This window comes from Sphaerulina musiva (assembly GCF_000320565.1).
Source record: "Sphaerulina musiva SO2202 unplaced genomic scaffold SEPMUscaffold_1, whole genome shotgun sequence".
NCBI lineage: Eukaryota > Fungi > Ascomycota > Dothideomycetes > Mycosphaerellales > Mycosphaerellaceae > Sphaerulina > Sphaerulina musiva.
In genome coordinates this window covers 4,328,398-4,351,492 of record NW_016017383.1, presented here as the reverse complement: position 1 = coordinate 4,351,492, position 23,095 = coordinate 4,328,398, and the positions used below count along the sequence as shown (strand labels likewise).

Below are 23,095 nucleotides of genomic sequence, written 5' to 3'. Positions count from 1 at the left end.
TCTCTCTCTCTCTCTCTCTCTCTCTCTCTCTCTCTCTCTCTCTCTCTCTCTCTCTCTCTCTCTCTCTCTCTCTCTCTCTCTCTCTCTCTCTCTCTCTCTCTCCCGTCTCGCTCGCTCTTCCTTCTGCGCTTCTTACTGTCATTGCCGCGGACCCGGTCATCTGCTGTCTAGGCCTCGCCTTGACTTCTTCTGGCAGTTTCCAGCAGCAATGCTGCATGGCCTCCCCTGCTTCTGCCGGGAACGTAGCTTTCATCGTGTAGAAGACTTCCGCCTCTTTTCGCACGACGCTACTTCCCGAAGAGTGGCATCGAGCGAAAACCACCACCTTTCTACAGCACACGAATCCTCGGCGTCAGCTTGCCATTCATCCGTGAACCCACATCAAGCTCTCTCGTGCGTGTGTGTGTGTGTGTGTGTGTGCCGTGTCCATCATATCACATCTCCCACAATCTCCCATAGAGATCTCCCATATCATCTCCTCCATTCCCCAAAAAAAGGTTCCATCTTTCAAACCACCTCCACCACCGCCTGCTGCTTCTGCTGTTCACTATTCCCACCATCATCAGGCGGCGGCGGCAGGGGTAAATCCCCCTCATCAAAAATCACACGAATTTGTAAACTGCAACTGGGACACACGGCAATTTCTTCGCCCTCGCGTAAATCTTCAATGTTGATTTCGAAGCGGTCGCCGCATGGGCACGGGTAGTGGTAGATTTGGAGGGTGGTGTCGTAGGTCATGTCCTTGTGATAAGGTCAGAAAGGATTTTGTTTTTAGTTCTTTTTGTTTTTTTTTTTTTTTATATTTTTTATTTGTGAGGGGGAGGGAGACGTTGTGGAAGTGGGGAGGGGGGTCTTTTTCTCTTTTGTGGGAGATGATGATGATGGGGGAGAAACTACTCACTTCGATTTCGATTTCGTCGTAGATGTTTTCGTCTGCCATTTTTTCTTTCTTTTTCTCTGAGAAAGAGGTGTGAGGGGAGGGGAATATATGGATGTGATGCGGGTGTGGAGTGTAGGAGGTAGAAGTTGGAGGCAGAACTACCTCCTACCTAAGGTACGGACTAACAAGAAGTGGGGCATATTTTTCGGTGGCGATATTTCGCTTCAAACTCTGCTGCGACGCGACCACAATCCACGGACTATATTTACACCAATATTTACATCAACATTAATCATGGACACTTCCAATGAGCGCTTCTAATAGAAGTCTGGCGGTGATGCTCTGCCGGAAGTGGAATTATGGCTTCACGAACGAACGAGTGAGTGCGCGATCCGGGACTCAAAGCGCTGGTTGCCCTCATCTTTTGTGGTCGACAGGTTGTCACAGGTGGAAGAAGAATCCTCCTCTTCGTCTTTCCACATGGTGTCCCATTTCGAGCATCTTCTTCTATTGATGAAAACATGAAATATCTCACAGGCAAATGCTGGACGACTCGAGTTCTAGAAGCACTTTTTCTTGGCGATGTAGTGCTTGGAGACCATCTCAAGTCTGGTACACTAATCCAACAGGCCAACAAGGGAGCGAGGGGAGCAGTGAGGGAGTCGACGGTCCTGGTGCACTCGACAACTTGCCAATTATTCATCCACCCTCTTTGGGAGCCCATTGCCTAAGCTTGGAATCATATCAATAATGATCGCCCTCGTCCAGGGGGACAGGCTTGTAATCGTCCTCGAGCGAGTGCAACGCTGGTCTACTAATCCATCTGATCGCTGTGAGTGAGCATTGCTGACAATCTGGTGCCAACGCAGACCGAGTGGCAGTCCAAAGGCAGGGCGTAGGCCATGTTACGATGAGCTGGGCTATCACCTATAGCACTGGGACAATCATCAAGCGAGCACGTCATTTCAGAGCAATGTGAGAAATGTCGCAGAAGCTACTTTGACCTTCTTGATCGAGCTCACATTGTCAATATTGGTGGTTGTCGATATGATGGAATCACGGACTGTCGCCGATGGCCCGTCTTTGCTCGGCACGCATCTTCCACCTTGCTGTATGGTTACTATGGTACAATACCAGGACCCCACTCTGCTGTGCTTGACCATTGGCTTAGACGTGAGCAACCACAACGAAGATGCTGGCTAGGTAGCTTCGCCAGACAGCTCCTGCGCCTGTCAACCTATAGCCGGACACGTCAAGAAGGACAGGGTCTTCGATCCTGTGATGCCGCAATATGGACACAGGACCGACGCCGGGATGTCGATAGACATTGTATATATGAGCTCAAGCTCGGCGCTCGGTCGGTCTCTTGTCTTTGCCTATTTAATAACCTACTGTGACTTCTACCGTACTTCTTCTTCAGCTTACCACGAAACGAGCTAGAGTGTGATACGACTATTCAATTGCAGCAGGACACACTTTTCGAAAATCATCCTTTACAATCACCAATCAGACACCATGGCACCCGCTCTCGTCGAGACCACCACTGTAGCAGAACACATCATATCTGACAAGCAAGCCGAGGAGATCCGCCAGAAAGACAGTCTCCAAGGCGAGCATTCCAAAGAGGCCTTTGCGCAAGGTGAAGCCACCACGAAATATGATGTGGAGCTGAATGGCGACCAAAAGAATCCTCCTGCAGCCTATCCGCACTACTTGCCATACTGGGACAACTCCAAACTTCCACCATACGAGCCATTCGAGCCTGTCGAGCCCGGAAAGAATGCAGATCCGGCATTTCCCAATTTACTTCCTGCTGGGAGCCATGTGAAGGAGCTCACCGCGAATATTGGAGCCGAAGTCAGTGGGATTCAATTGAGCAAGTTGAACAACGCTGGAAAAGACGAACTTGCGCTCTTTGTTGCGCAGCATAAAGTGGTAGCTTTTCGAGACCAGGATTTCGCCGATTTACCTATTCAGGAGGCTATCGTACGTACTACAATGGTCCCCTCCCATCAAGCTGTCTAAGTTATATACTTGGTCGAAGCCCGAACCATTTGAACTGACTTCCCAAATTTCCAGGACTTTGCAGAATACTACGGCCCGAGTCACATCCATCCCGTATCAGGCGCACCCAAGGGATTCCCCAAAGTCCATCTCGTGCACCGCAGCGCATCCGACACGACCGCACAAGACTATTACCAGGAACGAACGAATTCCATCACCTGGCACTCGGACGTGACGTACGAAATGCAACCCCCTTCCACCACCTTTTTATACATTCTCGACGGACCCGTCGCAGGCGGCGATACGCTCTTTTGCAACATGGCCGTCGCATATCGACGCTTGTCTCCCGAGTTTCAGAAACGTCTGCATGGCCTGCAAGCAGTCCATTCGGGTCACGAACAGGCCGAAGCTGCTCTCGCGCGAGGTTCCATCGTTCGTAGAGATCCCGTCAGTAATATCCATCCGATTGTTCGCACGCATCCCGTCACGGGTGAAAAAGCTCTATTTGTAAATCCTCAATTCGTAAGTTTTTTCCCCTTTTCACCTCTTTTTCTTTTCTTCTTTGCTAAATCCCCATCTTCCAGACCCGTCGCATCATCAATTTCAAAAAAGAAGAATCCGACCACCTTCTCAATTTCCTCTACCAACACATTGCGCTCGGCGCAGATATGCAGGTGCGAGTCAAATGGGAACAGGGGACGGTTGTCGTGTGGGATAATCGTACGACTTCGCACACGGCAATTTTGGATTGGCAGGATGGGAGTCGGAGACATTTGGCGCGGTTGACGCCTAGGGCTGAGAGGCCTTTTGAGACGGGGTTTGATTCGAATTAGATGAGGGGGGGTGGTGGTGGTGGTGGTTTGCTTGGGTGAGGATTGGTGAGGGTGTTGAGGGTACTAAAGGGGAGAGAGGCAGGGAGAGAGATAGACATTTAGGACTCCTTGTGTGTCCAATTGGCGAGTGTTTTTGCTTCTTCAAGATAAGTAGCTTAGTGGATAATACTACAGAGAGAGAGACTGCTGCGATCTTCCTTCAATTCCAATTTAGTAGTGTTGCTGCTCGTTCAAAATAGGAGGCCTAGTCGGTTATACTATACAGAGAGAGAGACTGCTTGAAACTCCTTGTACGTTTGATTGGCGAGTGCTTTTGCTTAGTGAAGATACGGGGTTCAGTCGACAATATTGCAAGCAGAGAGATCTTTTGAAACCTCCTTTTGCTTCTAACCAGCAGCGTTGTTATTGCGAGTTTGGTTTCTTGTTTCTAGATAGCTCGGTTGATAATACCAAGGGCAGAGAGAGACAGAGGCCTTCTAACGCTCGTTTTGCTCCTAATTAGCGAGTGTTTTTGCTTCGTAAAGATGCGTGGTTCAGTCGATAATATTGCAAGCAGAGAGATCTTTTGAAACATCCTTTTGCTCCAAATCAGCAGCGTGGTTATTGCGAGTTTGGTTTCTTGTTTCTAGATAGCTCGGTTGATAATACCAAGGGCAGAGAGAGAGACAGAGGCCTTCTACTGCTCGTTTTGCTCCTCATTAGCGAGTGTTTTTGCTTAGTGAAGATGCGTGGTTCAGTCGATCATCTCGTAGGGAAAGAGAGATCTTTTGAAACCTCCTTTTGCTTCTACCTAGCAGTATTGTTGTTGCGAGTTCAGCTTCTTGAAGATCAGTAGTTTGGTTGATAATACTAAGTACAGAGAGAGACAGAGTCCTTTTAATGCTCGTTTTGATTCGAATCGGGTAGTATTGTTGCTTGGTGAAGATACGTAGTTCAGTCGACAATGTTGCAAGCAGAGAGATCTTTTGAAACCTCCTTTTGCTTCTAACCAGCAGCGTTGATGTTGCGAGTTTAGCTTCTTGAAGATCAGTAGATTGGTTGATCATACTACAACCAGAGAGGGAGGCAGCCCCTCCAGCCTCCCTATTCATTCGAGTACGGCAGTATCGATACTTGTGGAAGACAGGGGGTGTGGTTACCTACACCAAGGGCAGAGAGACAGAAACTCTCTTGCTCTTTTTTTGAAATACATTTCATACTTACGTTTGGCGGTTGTTGTTGTTCTCTAGCAAAGACCCCCAAAAAAAGAAGAAAACACCGCCAGAAACGCTTGGGAGGCCAACTCACTACTCACATTGCCAGTAGTTGCCTACATACGGCGTCGCCATCGTCTCACCCGTACAATCGAGTCGCATTATTCCAAGGAAATCTTCTATCATACGCCCGGGAAAGGTTTCTCGGCGTCTGCGAGGTCTGTGGCATGGCAGGTTTTCCTCTTTTGCTTGTGGTTCTTGGGTTGGGGATAATGGTCCAAGGTCCTGCTCCGACAACTCTGGCAACTCTGTTGCTGCGGTGATTGGATCGGATAACAAGGGGAGGACTCGTCCTTCGGCGTCGTCCCTCGAGTATTTCGTGTTGCGGATGACCTCGTACGTCTGACTATGGCTGTAACGTCGTCCGTCGGTTCGCTTCAGGCCGGTGTAGTCTCTGATGGATACCAATTCGCCGGGCTCGTGGCATACCTCCAGACGGTTCGTCATGTCGTCTGGAGTGATTCCGAGATTCAGTCTTGCCGCCAGCATGGTGATGGTCTTAGTCCACTTGGGACCGTGTTCGGTTTTAATGCCGCAGTGGCATGTTTCAATGTCTTCCCCTGTTGCAGTAGCCAGAATGGTGTATGCATGCAGCATTTCGTGAATTAGGGTGCCCCATAAGCCGGCATAGCTTTTTCGTATTGTACATCCCGGTCCATTTTGTAGATGGTCCACCAAATCCCAGCGCAAAGCGGAGATTACGGTATAATTGTGAGGTGGTAACCAATCGCGACTGAGAATGCTGTGTTCGTGGCAAAGTTCTGTCATTCCCAGGGGAGTCATAGGCAGATGGACATAACCAACACGGTGCCCTAAGAGGCGGCCGAACAGCAACTCGTCAAGTATTCCACAGACAGCCAGAACATTATCCGAATGGTGCCACGCGGTGAAGAATTCCTTCAAGGAGGATCTCAACTCTTGGTCGCGTGGGGTGAGAGGGCGGGATAGTTCTTGGATCAAATAGGCGTGGGCTTCATCCAGGCTCATTTGGTATAAGGGAATTTGCCACACGGGAGGAGGCTGAGCCATGCTCTGGAAGTGTGTTCTCGAGAGTGCGCTCCAGGGGTATTAAGTGTGCGTCTTCGTCGAGATTGGCCTGCGTGATGATGCGCGCTGGGGCACCTCTATGCGTAGATGTGCAAGGCTTGGTGATTGACAGTACCATCTGCCTCCGTGTTTTCGCGGAAGCTTAGTATGTTCCTGATTGGGGAGCGCGTGGCCGTTGCGAGCCGCATGGTGATTTGGTGAAGTCGGTTGGCATGGAAGCCGTGGCGGCTTTGGGATGCATGAGATCGATCTATCGCTTTCTACGCATACTGGCACGGACCGATGAACACGTAACCAGCAATGGAGAGTGAATGAAAACACTTTTGCGCGAATTCTTACTTTTCAGGCACGGTGGTGGCATGACTGGAGCAGCGGGTTGGGTGAGGCCGCACCAAGATGATATTGTCCTCTTCCACGGGGTAGTACACTTGCTCGGGGATGGTGAAAGGAGTGGGAGGAGGCTGCGGTTCACGTCTGTCAGCGTGGATAGGAGAGGCATGATAGAATGAACCCTTTTCTGGAGCTTCGTGGCAGTTGTCGGGGTCGGTAGGTCTACGCTCTGCAAATAAAGTACAAGTAAGTACCTTGGGTAAGAGGAGGTAGGGGGAGGTAGGAGGAGGTATAGGAGGTAGATGTATGCGCGTTGTCATCGTACTCATATCGTCACGTTACTTTGCACTACCTACGATAGGTATGGTTGTCATTCTGGGCCGCTGGGGTTAGATCCGAACGGGGAACGGAGGAAGCTTGTGCACTCAAGCTCTACTGGATCTATCCGTTGCCGTCAACCGTGTTGCTGTATGTAGTACCTCCGTAGTAGTACTAAGTCTGGTTCCTGGTTCTACGTCCTACTTGGCTCAGGGCTGTGGTGACTGTGGTGACTGTGGTACGACGGTTAGATCCAGATTCCAGCAGTGCTGCCGTGCGACGGGACGAACAACGTGGGAATTCTAGATTAATTTCTAGAATAGATGATGATGATGGTGTCAAGTGTGGTATCCACACCCACCTCACCTTTCTTTCCCCCGAGGGGCCGCTTGATGAGCCTTGCGTGACTCGACTCCACCTCGTCGCTCGAGCAGGCGTCGGCATGATTGAGCATGGATATGGGCATACCCAGGTCACCAGGTGGACATGGGAATAGACATGGGAATAGGTAGACACGGACATGGACATGGACATGGACACGGGAGATGCGCCCACTGCCAATGCCAATGCCACCAACTCATCGTTCGCAGTGACTAAAGTTCGTTCTCGTAGAGCTAGATTCATTGTTATTATATCCTCATCTATACCTCCAAGTATATTGTTGTGACATGACCTTACCTCCTTCTCCAGTGCCACACTCGGTATCAGGACATACCTTCGTGAATTCTATACTCCACCACTATGGCACTACATAACCTGTAGCAACACGGATACCTGTAGCTAACAAGGCCCATGTACTGACCATCTGGCAACGCGGCACTCTGCGGTGAATTGTTGGCGAGAATCCACGACAATGCGGCATTTCTGGCCTCCACAGCCTGGCGACTTGTGCTAGCTGAGCTGTACTAGTTCTGCTAGTTCGACGTCTACGTCTACTTCGAGCAGCGGCCGTTTGTTCTACACTATGTATGTCCCTTCATCAATCCTCGGACCAACTGCTGCTTCGGACCTGCTCCCTTCTTCCTTCTTCCGTCTTCTTCATGCTGCTCCCTTTGACGACAGCCACCACTACCACCACCTCTGTTCACTCCTCCTCCTCCTCCTCCTCCTCCTCCTCACCACCCATTCGCTACGACGACTACTACTACGACGACGACGACGACGATTACGACTACTACGACTACTACTACCACCACCACCTCCTCCTCCTCTCCTACATCATCGCAGCCAAAAGTCATCCGCGGGGCTGAACACGCCGAGCTTCTCTCTGCGCCTCACCCAGACCTACCATTGCTACCCTAGGTCCCTAACCACTTGGCACGACGCATCACGGCAGACGCAGCCTACCACACGCTGCCGACCCCTACCACTCGCAGCCTGAAACGGCAAGGCTGATGAGCTGCCACCGCCACCGCCATGCCTCGCCCGCATCTCCCGTCAGCTCTCTCCCTCAAGCGCGTCAAGAGCAGCAGCAACACCTCCTCGAGTAATGCCAACAACAACATCAACAACAACAATAACACATCTGCGCCGACAACCCCTCTAGCGACACGCTCCTCAAGCCCCGGCTACCTCATGTCCAATGCGTCACGGCCTCCCGCGAAGCCAATGGAAGGGGATCATATGGGCATGGGATTGCTCCTGCATGTGCAAGTGCTCAAAGCCCGCAACCTCGCTGCCAAAGACAAGAGTGGTTTCTCTGACCCCTTCCTCGTCTTGACTCTGGGCGAGTCCAAAGAGGCGACGAGTGTGGTGGGCAAGTCGCTGAATCCCGAATGGAACCAGACCTTCGAGTTTCCCGTCACATCGCCCGACTCGGCCCTACTCGAAGCCGTGTGCTGGGACAAGGACCGCTTCAGGAAGGACTACATGGGCGAATTTGATGTGGTGCTGGAGGACATCTTTGCTGCTGGCAACCTCCATCCAGAGCCCAAGTGGTTCAAGCTGGAAGGCAGGCGGAATGGGAGGCGGAAGCAGAAGAAAGACAGCAACATCTCGGGCGACGTCTTGATCCGCTTCAAGCTATCGGACCCCATCCACACCGCAGCGACGCCGCAGCAGATCCTACAGAGGTTTTCTGGACTGGTCTCAGACCCGGAGCAAGACGACGATGAAGATGACGACGAGGAACTCCTTCGCAGGATGAATAGCAGCAACCTGGATGACCTGGACGAAGAGGACGACGACGACGAGAAGGAGCCTTCCGATGAGACGGATGATGGCGCGAGAACACCAGTGGGCACGTCTTCGGAGGAAAAGCAACGCCACAAGCGTCGGAGAAAGCTCAGACGACTTCGGCGTAAGAAGAAGACGAGCGCATATGAGTTTGGCGCCACTTCAGATGTTGCTGGAGTGCTGTACCTCGAGGTCAACAAAGTCACTGATCTGCCGCCGGAAAAGAACATGACCAAAACCACCTTCGATATGGATCCGTTCGTCGTGACCTCGCTGGGCCGCAAGACCTATCGCACCCGCGTCGTCAGGCACGATCTGAATCCTGTCTATGACGAAAAGCTGGTGTTCCAGGTGCAGAAGAATGAACAGAACTTCAGCCTCTATTTCGCTGTGGTGGATCGTGACAAGTTCTCTGGAAACGACTTTGTAGGCACTGCCAATTTCCCACTGGAGCGAGCTCGAGAGCTCGCGCCCGAGGCCGATCCAGACACGGGCCTTTATAGACTACCTGATCCCGAGGCAGTAGAGTCAGAGTACCAAAAGCGTAAAAGATTTCGCAATCCACTGTCCAGGTCGTCGAGTCGAAATGATCTCCCCAAGCTTAACAGCAAAGCCAACTCGTCGACCAATCTCAACAAACTGGCAAAGTCATCGAGCAGTAGCAATTTGACGACTCTGACTTCACTGCCCCAAAACGAGGCATCTCGACCATCTCTGCAGCAGCGCACGTCGGAGGTATCAATTGGGGATCGGACGACGAGACCGCCGGCAGTGCGCATGTCTAGTAGTGGTGCGCTCACATCTCACGACGACCAAAATGCTCTCGATCTTGCCGACGAAGCTGGCTTGCATGCTTTCGAACTTCCTCTCGAACTCAAGAACATCCAGCGCTGGGAAGGCAAGCATCATCCGGTACTTTATATTCGGGCCAAGTACCTACCATATCGGGCTCTCCGCCAGCAGTTCTGGCGCGTCCTATTGCGACAATACGATGCCGACGAGAGTGGCAAGATTGACAAGATCGAGCTTGTCACGATGCTTGACACTCTCGGCAGCACGCTCCACAACAAGACCATCGATGGCTTCTTTGAACGCTGGGCAGACGTCAATGGTGAAGAATATCTGACCCTGGATCAGGCCGTCATCTGCCTGGAGGAACAGCTCATGAAGAGCCGTGACTCTCTCCCCTATGCAAGTCATCGCTCGTCGGCGAACGCGGACCCGTCCACCTCGACCGCGCGCTTCACTACTGTCACCAATAGTCCCAGCTCGCCCGAGCACAGCCCTGCAGTCGGAACACCCTACCTGGACGCTTCCGACCCTCTCAACTACCGTCCTCGCCAGACCTCGATTCCCGCTTTGGAGGTCAGTGATCTCGGTGATAGCGGTGAGATGGGTGACTATATGGACGGTCTGGAGGAAGAGCTCGGTGGTGACCCCGACTCGAAAGAAGAACATGTTGTGGAGATTTCCGAATGCCCGATCTGTCACCAACCTCGAATATCCAAAGGTCGCAAGACCACTGACGCGGACATCATCACACACATCGCGACATGCGCCAGCAGTGACTGGCGAGCAGTGAACAACTTGGTTATGGCTGGCTTTGTGACCAGCTCTCAGGCGCAACGAAAGTGGTACTCCAAAATCATCACCAAGGTCTCGTACGGAGGCTACAAACTGGGTGCGAACAGTGCCAACATTCTGGTCCAGGACCGACTGACGGGACAAATCAACGAGGAACGGATGAGCATCTACGTTCGACTCGGCATCCGTCTGCTGTACAAAGGTCTAAAGAGCAGAGAGATGGAGAAGAAGAGAGTGCGAAAGCTCCTTCGCTCCATGTCGTTCAAGCAAGGTCGTAAGTATGATGACCCAGCGTCGGCATCTCAAATCACGGGTTTCATCAACTTCCACCAGCTCGATATGAATGAAGTCAAGCTGCCCACGGAGCAATTCAAGACATTCAACGAGTTCTTTTACCGCGAGCTGAAGCCTGGAGCCCGGCCTTGTTCGGCTCCAGACGACCCGAATGTCATTGTCAGCCCCGCCGATTGCCGCTCGGTCGTCTTCAACCGCCTCGAAGATGCACAACGCATCTGGGTCAAGGGACGCGAGTTCAGCATCGAGCGATTGCTCGGAGATGCTTACCCACAGGATGCGAAACGATATCAGAATGGCAGTCTCGGGATTTTCCGGTTGGCACCCCAGGACTATCATCGTTTCCACATTCCCGTGGATGGAGTCATGGGAGAGCCAAAGCTCATTGAGGGCGAATATTACACGGTCAATCCCATGGCTATTCGCTCCGCGCTCGACGTCTATGGTGAGAACGTGCGCGTTGTTGTGCCGATCGACTCCGCCTGCCACGGACGAGTCATGGTCATTTGTGTGGGCGCCATGATGGTCGGCTCCACAGTGATCACGCGCAAGGCGGGCGAAAAGGTCAGGAGAGCGGAGGAACTCGGATATTTCAAGTTTGGAGGGTCGACACTCCTGTTGCTGTTCGAGCCAGGGAAGATGAGATTCGATGAAGACCTCGTCACCAATGCGAGTGGCGCTCTGGAGACTTTGGTAAGTCTTGCGGTAACTGTGCACATGCTGCTGTATACTGACGGCGCGATAGGTCCGCGTTGGCATGGCTATCGGCCGCACCACAGGCCACTCTGCCCACATGCCGGATCAACCCAAGGCAAATCCGACCGAAGAAGAGAAGCAGCGTGCAAAGCAGCGTATCGAAGGCTCACTGGCACCCAGCTTACGACACCATGTCTCCACTGCGATGTAGCAAGTCAAGTGAGCAGCACACATGACGAAGAGACGATTGCATTACGAGAAGGTTGTACGAATGACGAGAAAGACGACGAAGCATCCAGCATACCTGAGTTATTGGAGGAGGGAACCTAAAAGTACCTGGCACACAGAAGAAGTCCTAGCATCTAAAGGCAGTCGAAGCACAGAACATGTGGATTGAGTGGAAGGATGGGAGAGTCTCAACAACTTCTCCAAACACATGGCAGTCTGTAGAAATGGGCAGCAGACCTACAATATGAGAATGGCATTTCACAGGAACAATTGTCTATTTGTATTGCGTGAGGAGAGAGGAAGTGTACTGAGCCGTCCTTTTGATGCCTCCACTTGACTTCCTCACAGCCGTCCTGAGGCTGGGTCAAGACTCGGATCAATCTCGGCCCATGCGGCGGACAAGACAAGGCACCTCCGCCTGTGACATCGCCTTTAGTAAGTTCCGCGTCAGTATCGCATCAAAATTTGGAGTCCTTCTGGACATGTAATCAATCACACAACACCATTTTGCCATGGATGACCATAATGCCCGACAATGACACGTCCGATGGAGACAGCGCCAGGCGTGCTGTGCCTCTCTCCACCATGGCAGATGGCCCCGTCCAGCCCCGAGCGAGCATCTTCTCGCTGCCGCCGCCGGTAAAACGCGTGTTTGACCAGTTTCCGTTGCGAGAGTACGAGGCGAACGACCTGCCATGGAGAGCGCCGAGGGCGGCGAGTGCACACAAGTTACACGTGTTCACGACTGAACAAGACGCGAAGCACGGCAGACCGAGCTATAATCCAAGTTGTCTGAAGTGGCAGGTAAGAATGGTGATGTGGACGCAGTAGCAGGTGGACGCTGAAACTATGGGCATGGCTATGTGCTAACAAGGAACGAGTAGACGTATCTGCGCCTCAGTGGCATCGAATGCACTCTGGTATCCTCCAACAATCACGCCTCGCCGTCTGGCTCACTGCCGTTCCTCCAACCCGCCATCGCTGACGGTACTCGGACTACACCCGATCCAGTCCCAGCAAACAAGCTGAAGAAATGGCTCACGAAACAGGCGCTCAACCGCGCACTGGACCTCTCGGACATTCATGATACTCGTGCCGATGCATACCAAAGCCTCGTGGACAATCGGCTGCGAAAATGCTGGCTGTACCAACTGTATCTCGCACCTCAGAATGACGCCCTCATGCAGCGGCTCTACGTGTATCCTTGCTCGAATAATGCTCTTGTACGATTTGCTACGACGCGACAACTGCGGGGCGCCGCAGAGGCAGAGCTGGTCAAGAGCGCAGGAACGAATGTGGTGGACGCAGCAGTTTTGATCAAGGAGGCAACAGAGGCATTCGAGGCACTGTCTGCTCTTCTACAGCGAGACGAGTGGTTCTTTGGAGCCAAGGAACCCGGCCTGTTCGATGCCAGCCTGTTCGCATATACACAGCTGATCCTTGATGAGGAATTGGGATGGAGATACAACCCGTTGAAGGAGGCATTGGAACAACATGACAAGCTGGTCGAGCATCGAGGGAGGATACTGGGGAGCTTCTACAGCGATCGAGAGGAGGAGGAGAAGAACGAGAGGCCATCGGTGCATACTCGTACCACATCGACACTGGGCAAGAGGAAGACGCCGAAAGGTTAGAAGGCTCGTCAACGAGGTACAGGCTTTGATTGAAGCATACCTACGATATACCTACCTTACTGTAGCTGCATATTCCAATACGAAAAATGACATTTGCGCTGCATGCATACAACGTTCAAAATAGCTACCTCCACCAACCATAAGAGTGGAAGAAGCGGTACCTACCTTGTGTATCGATACCTTGTGTCAAGCAACCAACCAACGACTGTGTAATAGTCATTGTCGTTGATCCGTACAAGAGTAAGGTAAGCATGCATATTGCATAGGTACATGTCGGTACCTCCTAGGAGGTAAGGTAGATCTATTTACGGCGGCGGCGGCGGTGGCGGTGTCGTCGTGGCTCCCCCGGTCCGAGGATCTGTCGCACCATAAAACGCCACCATCTGGGGTTTCAGGTGACGGCCATGCCGCCATCCATGGGGGGGAAGAGGGAAGAGGGGAGAAGGGGAGAAGGGCCAAGGACGCGCCGACGAACGCAACTCAGCCTCGCGTCCGTCACATGGATTGACTTGGGTGATAGCGTGTGCGTGATAGAGTCCCGTCGCTGCTGGCCGCTTTTTAATTTCTTCTTCCTCTTTCTCCCTTGACTTACTTAGCTTGGGCACGGTACGCTCGCTTGCAGGACTTGTTGTTACCTATCATTACCTGGTACCTTATCATTGGATTCATTATCATTGCCTGATTATACGCTCGCTGGGAATTACAGGTACAAAGGAGGTATCAGTACTGCCAGGCATATTGGATATGAAATAGGGATACAAGCACTGCATAGCTGTACTCGCGATCGAGACAGAGAGAGAGAGAGAGAGAGAGAGACAGAGGAAGAGAAAGAGAGCATGGCCTCGCAAGCGGCAGACGTCAGTGACCGCGTCGCTGGCGTGCAAAACACCTTCTCCAGCTGGGACAATTGCATGAGCAAGACCTACTGCAAATGGCCCGTCATCGTCGCAATCATTATTGCTTCCTTGATCGCATTCTCCTTCATCTGGTGTATTGCCCGATGTCTCTGCTGTGGAATGCAATGCTGTTGCGGCTGCTTGAGCTGTTGTAACGCATGCTGTCCCTCGCCGCGAGGTCGACGAGAGAAGAAGGGCTATCAACAAGCTCCGCCGATACCATACCAGTACGCTCAGCCACCGCCGATGCAGAATCCTTATCTTGTGAGTGGAGGTGCTGCTGGGTATGGAGGAGGGAGTCGCAAAGATGTTGCGCAAACGGCCACGTTCGACGCGCCGAGTAGTCAGAAAGTTTACAACGAAGATGCTTTACCTGCTATGCCCAGTTGGCAGAATGCTTCGAGTCGGCGCATTGAGCAGTTGGAGGAAGATGTGGAGTTGGATAAGATGGACAATCAGGTCGTGACATCCTCTGTGCCGGCGCAGAGTGAGCGACTGTTGAATCATCAGCAGAAGAATCCGAATTCTTACAATAATAATGGGCAGCAGGCGTTGGAGTCGCCTGCTGCTGCTGCAAGTATGGCAGGTTATCGTGGGCAAGAAAATGGTTCCACGGGAGACATGGGGTATATGGGTGCTGGTGGACACGCTGCACAGATGGATCCATATTATCGAGATTATGATCAGCAACAACAACAACAACAACAACAACGTCAACAGAACACTGGCAGGAGTCCATATCATAGCAGCAGCCAGGTCGGAGCAACAGGCTATTACACGGGTGCTCGGACACCGCAGCACGATTCACCATATGGAACGCATCAGAACTCCTATCACAACCTCGCGGAGCCCCAGTCCCCGTCCTCCGTCTACGAGCAGCAGCAGCAGATTCAGAACCCACGCAACCCAACTTCCTATCGCAGTCCCATGTCTGGAGGCTACCACACTGCAGGCAACGCATCTCCCTTGTCGCCTTATACTAATAATCCATCGCCTATTGGCGCAAACAACAACAGCAACAACGATTTTTACTCCTCTGGGATGCAATCATCATCGCGTAACAACTATACGCCCACGAATAACTCTCCATACTATGCGTCCCACACCACGGGGCCGCCTTCATATATGAGTACGAATGACGTCGTGAGCCCCATGAGTCCGCCTGACATTCTGACTCCTGGAGGCGGCGGTTTTGGTGGTGGTAGTGGCGGGATGGGGAGAAGACCGGTCCAAGGCGGGCAGTTTTAGAGACGTTTGAGATTTATACTTGTATGTATATCAAGAAAGAAAGAAAGAAAGCTAGCAGACAAGTAATGAATACATGCACACAATTATCACACATTCTGTTCTGCTCTGCTCTGCACTATTATAATACATCGTCGATTGCAGCTTCAGCTGCAGCTGCAGCTGCAGCTGCAGATGTGAGGCGAGACGAGGCGACGTAAGGCGAGGGAAGTCAATACAACCTAACATGAGACGTTTCCTCGTGCCAGAATAATACGAGTCGGTATACATTGTATCAAAAGGCGTGAAAGGAGCTGCTGCTGCTGCTACTGCTACTCGATACTCGATACAGCTGAAAGGTGAGGTAGCTAGGTTCAGACGTATAGGTAGGTACATCACATTCTACTTGATCGGTATAAATGAATGAATGGATATATGTGTGAGAGCACCCGCTAAGCTTGAGGTGACTTGACAAGTCAGGTATGTTGGATGTTACATACACTACCAACCTAGAAAGCAGTACCTACCTTAGGGACATATTCCTGACAATTGCATATGCCCATCGATGATCGAGATCCTCAGGTAGGTACCTTATTCAAGTTTGATTAGGGAATTTTTCATGTATCTGTCTGTCTGTCTGTCTACCTGACATTCATGGACAGCAATGCATCGAGCGATGTACTGTACAGAATTTTTTTCAACGTTGGAATCGGAATCGGTGTTTGAGCTTGTGAAAGCTGAAGCTGGAAGCTGGAAGCGCTGCTGCAGCAAGATTGTTGTTGTGAAAAGATATGGAACTGGAGCAGAAACAGGAATATCATCATCATCATCGTCCGATGTATGAAGCTGAAAGCGCTTGGGACCTTGATGTTGAAAAGATACATGTACCTCTTACATCTGATACTGTACCGTACATACCAGGTATAGAACAGGATTATATCATATCATCATTGATGCCGACCTCATGCAAGCAAAAAACTTGACACAGCACTAGGAGGTAAGACTAGGATGTAACCTGAAAAAAAAGGCGTATTTTTTTGTGGATGGTATCAGAATACGATACCGTGACAGCTACCTGTATTATTACTACTGTACAGTTACCAGTACCTTACCCAAATCTCACTAGGTGGTGGTCTGGAGTCATGCTACCTACCTACCTGACTTGACCTGACCTACATTATTACTACAGGTAGGAGGAGGTAGGAGGAGGTTGGTTGGATTCTCAAGTGTCAGGTTTCCAGTCAGAAGCCAAAAAAGCAAAACCTGTAACCCCTGTTTGGGCCAACCTCGTGACAGTGTACTTCTACCAAGTTTTATTCCCATCGTGCTTCTTGGCGATGATGATAGCAGGAGGTGTCATGTTTCGTTTGTTTGTTTTTGTTGGGTTCTGCCAGCATATACCCTCCTCTTGGTGAAAAGCCCACTCATATCGCATTTCCAAGGAACGTAGTTTACCAGGTATGGGTTGAGGTGAGTTGAGTTGGGTGAATGCGTGGGTGGGTGAGTGATCAAAGAGGCGTTCGTCGTTGCAAGGATTGCATGACGCCTCGTACACTACTACTTGCGACAAGTTTTACGAACGGGGGAAGAACCAAAAAAAGTGCTTTCTGTCATCAGTTTCTGGTAGCTCATCGCTAGATCAGGTACTGTGTGTTTTTATTCTTGCGTTATATCTAACTTTGTTTTCTCCCCAAACGAACCTTCTTTCTCTTCCTTCTCTTTCTTGTTCTTCTCTCTTCATGAACAAGACATAAAGCTGAACACAGGACCTCTTCCCCCCCAGAGAGAAAAGAGAGAGGGAGCAAGGCCATGTCACCGATCACACAACGCGGCAGCCCTTACGAGATTGGAATTGTGCTGGTCTTTGGTGTTCTTATTGCTTTGAAGGGCGTCTTCCACTATCGCGATCAAACCCCAAGGAAGGAACGAATTTACGGGACGAAGATTAATGCCAAATAGCCAGACACCTGGAAGCGGATATTGAATTTTGTTGAAAGAACAAGAGAAAAGAAAAAGGGGAGGCCTGTTCGGTGTTGAGAACTCACGGCAACATCACCACGAGGTCCTCATTCTCCTCTTCCTCCATCTTCTCCCAGAAGAAGAAGAAGAACTTCAATTCCAAAACAAAACAAAATGAAGAGAAAACACGCCGACGCCTTGAAGGTGGTATGCCTCTCGCCAGTCTTCCACTCCGTCCGACAGCTCGGCTCGAGAACGTGGTTGAAACTCAAGGGTGTGCCCATGGCAACTCCGAAACAGAATAGCACACACCACAAGACGTCAGCAGCGGGGAGAAAAAGACAGCAGCAAGATGGCGTGTGGTGCAATCTGGTGGGTTTGCAGTCGAGGATGGATTTGACCATGTAGGAGGAACGCCTTTTTCGTCTTGAAGAAGAAGAGGAAGAAGAAGGAGAAGAGGAAGGAGAGGAAGGACAAGAAGGAGAGGAAGGAGAAGAAATCCAGGACAGAGATGATAAGGATGACGATGAAATCGAAATCGAAACATCACCGGTCGCCACAAGCCCTCTACTACAACCATCATCATCCCCACCACCACCACCACCACTACACAACATCGATTCAGTCCGGGCAAAATCAAGTCGAGTCGCGCGCACGTCTCCGAGCTTTGTTCTGGAGCAAACTTTCTACTTTTGAACTGGATTCGAAAGACTTTTGCGCGCTCTGGAGACAGAGAGAGAGAGAGACCGAAAGAGAGCTTTTATCAGGATGGTGATTATCATGTATGAGTTGAAGGATTCATGATGGAATTTGTTATTGGATCTTGGAGGATGAGGACGAAGATGAAGATGAAGATGGATCAAGGGAAATATTCTTCCCAGAGTCGGCAGTTAGTGGCTGGGTAATAGGCCCAGTTCAGCGGAAGATCTCCTAAGCGTGTGCCCGCAGCGTCAAGTTGAGTGAAGTTGTTCAGTACATCTAGGGGGGAGGAGGGCCGAGACCGTTTTCGGATTTATGCAGGCTATCTCCGGTGGACAAGCAGCACGCACGATAAAGACAAGGATCATTGATGAGTGCGTTCCTGACCATCTCACACCAATTTACAATCATCTCCAGAACTTGGAAGGTACATTTAGCTAGGAGGTAGCCACGTGAGGGTGCAGAGAAAGACTAGTAGGTCGCTCGAAGTGGAAGTGAAACAGTCACCACCTTTCGTGTACTTTCATGTCCGTGGATGTACCTGGTTGCCTGGTACTGAACACAGCTCACACTCATCATCTTCATCGTGCCCGGCGACCATCATCATCAGCATCATCATCTTCCGGCTCACAGGCTCGTCGTACACATGTGTAAGCGGCATCTGCGAAACCGCTAGCGTGAGCGCGATTGGATGACGAGGAGCACTTGCGACTTGCGACAACGTCGATCGTGCACACCAGAGTCCCAAGCTGACTTGGATCGCATTCGAGATTCTTCGCGACCGACTGCGCAACCCCGAAAGGACCCTTACCTACGCAGACAAGGCCGCGACGCCTCTGAATCCGCAGCGTTGTTGCGAGACGACGGCATGGTGCAGCCAACGCCGCCCTCGTCTACGTCGTCCCCCAACGGCGCATCTCCCGATGGGCAACCCTTCGCGGGACGGGTGATTCGCAAACGCAACCGAGTGCCGCTGTCGTGCGGGCCTTGTCGACATCGCAAGTTGAAATGCAACCGAGGACATCCGTGCGACAATTGCTCCAAGAGAGGCGATACAGGAAATTGCAGCTATGCGACTCCCGGGAACAGGAAGAAGGGCAGCGGCGGTAGGCCGAATGCCTCTCCGGATCACATGCAAGAACGTATAGATCGTCTCGAAGGCTTGGTGTTGTCGCTCATGACGAGCGGCTCGCAGCCCGCAACGACATCTGCTGCGCAAGCTGTCATAGGCGACAGCAGGAGTAGTAGCTTGAGTACTGGTTCGGAATTGAAGTTGAGTATGGGCGGCGGGCAAGACACGATCCGTGAAGAGGGTGAAGGCGAAGAAGAGAGCGAGGTCGAGGGCATTTCTCGTGGCATTGGCATCATGAAGATGGACAATGGCAAGGCCATATTTGCCTCGGACGCGCATTGGTATGCCATCCTGGGCGAAATCAGTGAGGTCAAGAAGTACTTTGAGAGCCACAAGGAGGACTACAAGCACCATTTGGAAAAAGTCCAGGCACTCAAAGCGGATAATCATTCGAATACGGCGTTCCTGCTGCAAGGACCTGCGGCCAAGGACAAAAGCGAGCTGCTCGCGGCGTATCCTTCCAAAGCAGATGCGGATCGGTTGATCGCGCGATATTTCAACGCGTACGACCCTTCTGTACATATCATACATGGACCGTCATTCCAGAAGCAATACGACAAACATTGGCTGAATCCGCTCGAGTCCAGCGTCATCTGGCTCGGCATGTGTTTCGCCATGATGACTCTGGCGCTACAATCATATCACCGCGCAGGTGACGAGCCGCCAGAGTATCGAGGCAGAACACTCCAGCTTTCCTACTCCTACAGGAAATCTACCGCGCAGGCCTTGCTCCTCAGCGACTTGACGCAAGCGCACCCGCAGACCCTCGAGACGCTCGTGTTGCACATGCAGGCCGAGTACAGCAGATCCCGAGACGCTGAGCCTTCGGTATTGCTGTTGACCGGACTGTGTGTGCGTCTGGCAATGCGCATGGGTTATCACAGAGATCCTGGACCGCATCCCGCCATCACACCATTTCAAGGGGAGCTGCGAAGACGAGTGTGGACGTTTGTGCGACAGTTTGATTGTCTCATATCCTTTCAATTTGGTCTCCCTGCCATGATTCGATCAGATCATATGGACTCCGAACCGCCTCGAAACCTGTACGACGATGAGCTGTTCGAAGACATGAAGAGCTTGCCACCATCGAGACCGGCGTTTGAGGCGACGCCAATGTCTTATATGATCACGAAGAGCAGAATGACGTTTCTGTTTGGCCAGATCGTGGAACACACGCAATCCGTGACCAACCCACCCTCCTACGAAGAGACGCTCAAGTATGACACGGAGTTGCGAGAGATGCGGTGTCAACATCCTCCATTGTTAAAAATGCGAACATTTCAAGAGTCGGCGCGTGACCCTGCCAACCTCATCATGCAGCGATTAGGCCTGGAAATGGTGTACTTGCGCTCTCTATTTGTGCTTCATCGCCGGTTTATCGCTCGAGGGCGAGAGAGTCCGCGGTATGCCTACTCCCGACGGACGTGTTTGGACGCCGCAATGGAGCTTCTAGACCATCAAGCGACGCTGCACCGCGAGTCACAGCCTGGTGGACGATTGCGGTCTGTGAAGTGGTACATATCATCGCTGACTACACACGACTTTCTCCTCTCGGCAATGCTCGTTTGTCTGGATCTCTACCACACTGCAGAATCAGAGCGGAAAGCACGAAGCACAAACCAACCCACGTCACCTCTCGTGGCCGATGTGTATGATAAGGGTCGACGAGAGCAGATGCTGCAAGCTGTGGAACACTGCATCACCATTTGGGAGGCCGTCCGTGATCAGTCGATGGAGGCGTATAAAGGATCGGTTGCGCTGCGTGTCATGGTGGAGAATCTCAAGGCGAACCAGTCGCAGAGGGCAGCTCCGGCGTATCCTCCGTCGCAGCAAGCGCAGACGTATGCCAATCGCAGTGCAGCGATCAACTACGGCGGCATGTTTCCCAATGGCAACAATCATGGAGCTGATATCGACACGGACGACTTGCCCCCGGAGCAGTCTGCCGCAATGACCTTGGGTATGTTGTCTTCTGGTGGCATATCACCAGGTTTCAGTATGACTATGCCCCAAGTTGCAGTAGTGTCTCCGCAGCAGCAGCAGCAGCATCAGCAATACCCTGCAAGCATGGCTGCACTGTTAAACGACCCGACAAGCGAACGTACTGGTCTGACTCCACAATACTCCGGACCCGAAAGCTCGAGCATGGGCGGGGCGGCCAGCCCCATGAGCCAAATGATAGCGCAGAGCAGCCATTTCATGGGCATGGACGCGGGCGACATTGATTGGGTAAGTTGCATCGTTTTGTTATTGCATAGTAGTAGAGTAGTAGTAGCAGTGCATTACCGTCGAAGCAATGCTGACCAAGGTACCAAAAACAGGGCGCATGGGACTCGTACATCCAAGGGACGAGTAGTGGCGGCATGGATACAAGCGCCATGTGGCCCATGAACCTCGATCTTGCTTCGGATGCTCATGGGCAGGGTAGTAGTAGTACTACTACTCAGCAATTCCAACAGCAACAGCAACAGCAACAGCAGCAGCATTTGCAGCCTCATAATGGGCCCAATGGAAGTTCGGTCTTTATGGGGGCCACCACTCCGGGAGGCAGCACGAACATGATGTGATGCACAACGACTAGGTATGATGGGATGGATGGATGGATGGATGACACTGTACAGATATCCCGGTATGGAAACAGCAACCAGGCTGATGAGATGATTGATTATACATGTACCTTGCAGGTACCTATGATGAATGAGAAGCCACGCCACCTTTCTCTTTTCCTTCTGATGACTGACCGAAGTGAGTGCCAAGAAGTAGGTAGACGTAAATTTGGGAAGGTCAGTTATTTTGGTACTGTCTCACGCACACAATAGCGTGAAGGTATGCGTGGCTGTATGCGCCCTGCTGATTCAGCTAAGAGGTAGCTAGGTAAGGTAAGGTAAGGTAGGCTTGGATCAGGTAGGAGGTACACAGCCCTCCTACAGCCGTTCGATAGTCCATCCGCACTATGAAAATTGTAGGCTACCCCGGTGATTAGTTATGACCAATTCCACCAATTACGGAGCTTACCGAGCGGATATCCGATCTTACGTATCGTGAAAATTTAGTAGAGAGGAATTCTATAAATAAGTGACTATCTCTATGCCTAGAATATCGACTAATATTATATACTTACGCGCTTACCGACGTACGCAATCGATTGCGCCGGTGCTATTCACTAATCTAGTAACCGATAAATATGCCGTCGCGCTCGCCTAAAAGCTCTATTCGTCGCCGAAACGATACCGTAATTACCTCGATTTCCTCTGCCGTAATCGAGTCCTATTGTTACTAGACTTAAGCTATAAGTTGCTTATTAGTACCTACGTATAGCAAGCGGTTTAGACGTACTTTTATTAGTGCCTAGACGTTCTTAATACAGTTTAAATCTAGCGAGTTAGGAGGCTAGATATCTAGAGTATATAGAATACTACGATTCTCGATTTCTCGCTAGAATTCGCCCTTATAGGTCGACGCTCTATCGAGTACGAGAATAGGCATATTCTTAAGTACGATAATAGCTAGATTATAGCTATCGACGTCGATTCTGCCCTAAATAAGAGTATAGAACATAGTATTAGAAAGAGCAATTTCGGGAATTAGTCCTAGAGAGAGCTCGAATACGTCTTCGTTCTCTAGGTCGTTCTCTAACCTTAGCGGGCTATCGTCGATTAATACGATTGTATACTCCTACTAGAAGCGGATAAGTTCGGGCAATATATACTATACTAGAGTAGCCTAGATTATATTACCTAGGGTATAACGGTCCTAATAGATAAGTCGTAACTTCCGAGAGCTATAGATAAAGCTATAGTAGTAATAAGCGTTGTCTATATCCTTAAACAATAGCCGGAGGTAGTTAGGATTATATACTTTACCTAGACGGTTAGTTATTCGGACTCTCTCTTCTCCTACCTATCTACT

At 51.1% G+C, this 23,095-nt stretch overlaps 9 protein-coding genes across 9 annotated transcripts; 6 read left to right on the top strand and 3 right to left on the bottom strand.

Moving 5' to 3' along the window:
- Window positions 1-573: 573 nt before the first annotated feature.
- Window positions 574-940, bottom strand: SEPMUDRAFT_29292 (zf-CSL-domain-containing protein; the record flags this gene model as incomplete). The annotated part of the gene is made up of 2 exons (XM_016908451.1): window positions 574-741; window positions 902-940. Coding segments are annotated over 2 exons (207 nt in total), but the record flags the coding sequence as incomplete, so codon positions are not given.
- A 1,455-nt stretch (window positions 941-2,395) lies between these two features.
- On the top strand, window positions 2,396-3,708 carry SEPMUDRAFT_78364 (alpha-ketoglutarate-dependent taurine dioxygenase; the record flags this gene model as incomplete). The annotated part of the gene is made up of 3 exons (XM_016910194.1): window positions 2,396-2,866; window positions 2,960-3,406; window positions 3,469-3,708. Coding segments are annotated over 3 exons (1,158 nt in total), but the record flags the coding sequence as incomplete, so codon positions are not given.
- A 1,295-nt stretch (window positions 3,709-5,003) lies between these two features.
- On the bottom strand, window positions 5,004-5,999 carry SEPMUDRAFT_104969 (uncharacterized protein; the record flags this gene model as incomplete). Its single annotated transcript, XM_016900560.1, has 1 exon — window positions 5,004-5,999. One exon carries the CDS (start codon window positions 5,997-5,999, stop codon window positions 5,004-5,006), a length of 996 nt encoding a protein of 331 aa, XP_016765881.1.
- A 353-nt stretch (window positions 6,000-6,352) lies between these two features.
- On the bottom strand, window positions 6,353-6,676 carry SEPMUDRAFT_104968 (uncharacterized protein; the record flags this gene model as incomplete). Its single annotated transcript, XM_016900559.1, has 1 exon — window positions 6,353-6,676. One exon carries the CDS (start codon window positions 6,674-6,676, stop codon window positions 6,353-6,355), a length of 324 nt encoding a protein of 107 aa, XP_016765880.1.
- Window positions 6,677-7,957: 1,281 nt separating this feature from the next.
- Window positions 7,958-11,910, top strand: SEPMUDRAFT_146718 (PS_Dcarbxylase-domain-containing protein). The gene is made up of 2 exons (XM_016903818.1): window positions 7,958-11,411; window positions 11,464-11,910. The coding sequence occupies exons 1-2, from the start codon at window positions 8,082-8,084 to the stop codon at window positions 11,623-11,625; spliced, it is 3,492 nt and encodes a 1,163-aa protein (XP_016765879.1). The 5' UTR covers window positions 7,958-8,081; the 3' UTR covers window positions 11,626-11,910.
- Window positions 11,911-12,227: 317 nt separating this feature from the next.
- SEPMUDRAFT_33772 (uncharacterized protein) lies at window positions 12,228-13,276 on the top strand (the record flags this gene model as incomplete). The annotated part of the gene is made up of 2 exons (XM_016908550.1): window positions 12,228-12,446; window positions 12,527-13,276. 2 exons carry the CDS (start codon window positions 12,228-12,230, stop codon window positions 13,274-13,276), a joined length of 969 nt encoding a protein of 322 aa, XP_016765878.1.
- Window positions 13,277-13,982: 706 nt separating this feature from the next.
- On the top strand, window positions 13,983-15,490 carry SEPMUDRAFT_146716 (uncharacterized protein). The gene has a single exon (XM_016903817.1). The coding sequence runs from the start codon at window positions 14,113-14,115 to the stop codon at window positions 15,418-15,420; it is 1,308 nt and encodes a 435-aa protein (XP_016765877.1). The 5' UTR covers window positions 13,983-14,112; the 3' UTR covers window positions 15,421-15,490.
- Window positions 15,491-17,312: 1,822 nt separating this feature from the next.
- On the top strand, window positions 17,313-18,449 carry SEPMUDRAFT_123095 (uncharacterized protein). Its single transcript, XM_016901825.1, has one exon. It carries the CDS (start codon window positions 17,530-17,532, stop codon window positions 17,761-17,763), a length of 234 nt encoding a protein of 77 aa, XP_016765876.1. The 5' UTR covers window positions 17,313-17,529; the 3' UTR covers window positions 17,764-18,449.
- Window positions 18,450-18,922: 473 nt separating this feature from the next.
- On the top strand, window positions 18,923-21,753 carry SEPMUDRAFT_35926 (uncharacterized protein; the record flags this gene model as incomplete). Its single annotated transcript, XM_016908622.1, has 2 exons — window positions 18,923-21,415; window positions 21,508-21,753. 2 exons carry the CDS (start codon window positions 18,923-18,925, stop codon window positions 21,751-21,753), a joined length of 2,739 nt encoding a protein of 912 aa, XP_016765875.1.
- Window positions 21,754-23,095: the final 1,342 nt, after the last annotated feature.

Bases quoted from the DNA above. Each gene is read 5' to 3' on its own strand.
- SEPMUDRAFT_146718 (XM_016903818.1), top strand. From the start codon at position 8,082: ATGCCTCGCCCGCATCTCCCGTCAGCTCTCTCCCTCAAGCGCGTCAAG. The intron at 11,412-11,463 runs GTAAGTCTTGCG...ACGGCGCGATAG, and splicing joins GTGGCGCTCTGGAGACTTTG to GTCCGCGTTGGCATGGCTAT.
- SEPMUDRAFT_146716 (XM_016903817.1), top strand. From the start codon at position 14,113: ATGGCCTCGCAAGCGGCAGACGTCAGTGACCGCGTCGCTGGCGTGCAA.
- SEPMUDRAFT_123095 (XM_016901825.1), top strand. From the start codon at position 17,530: ATGAAGAGAAAACACGCCGACGCCTTGAAGGTGGTATGCCTCTCGCCA.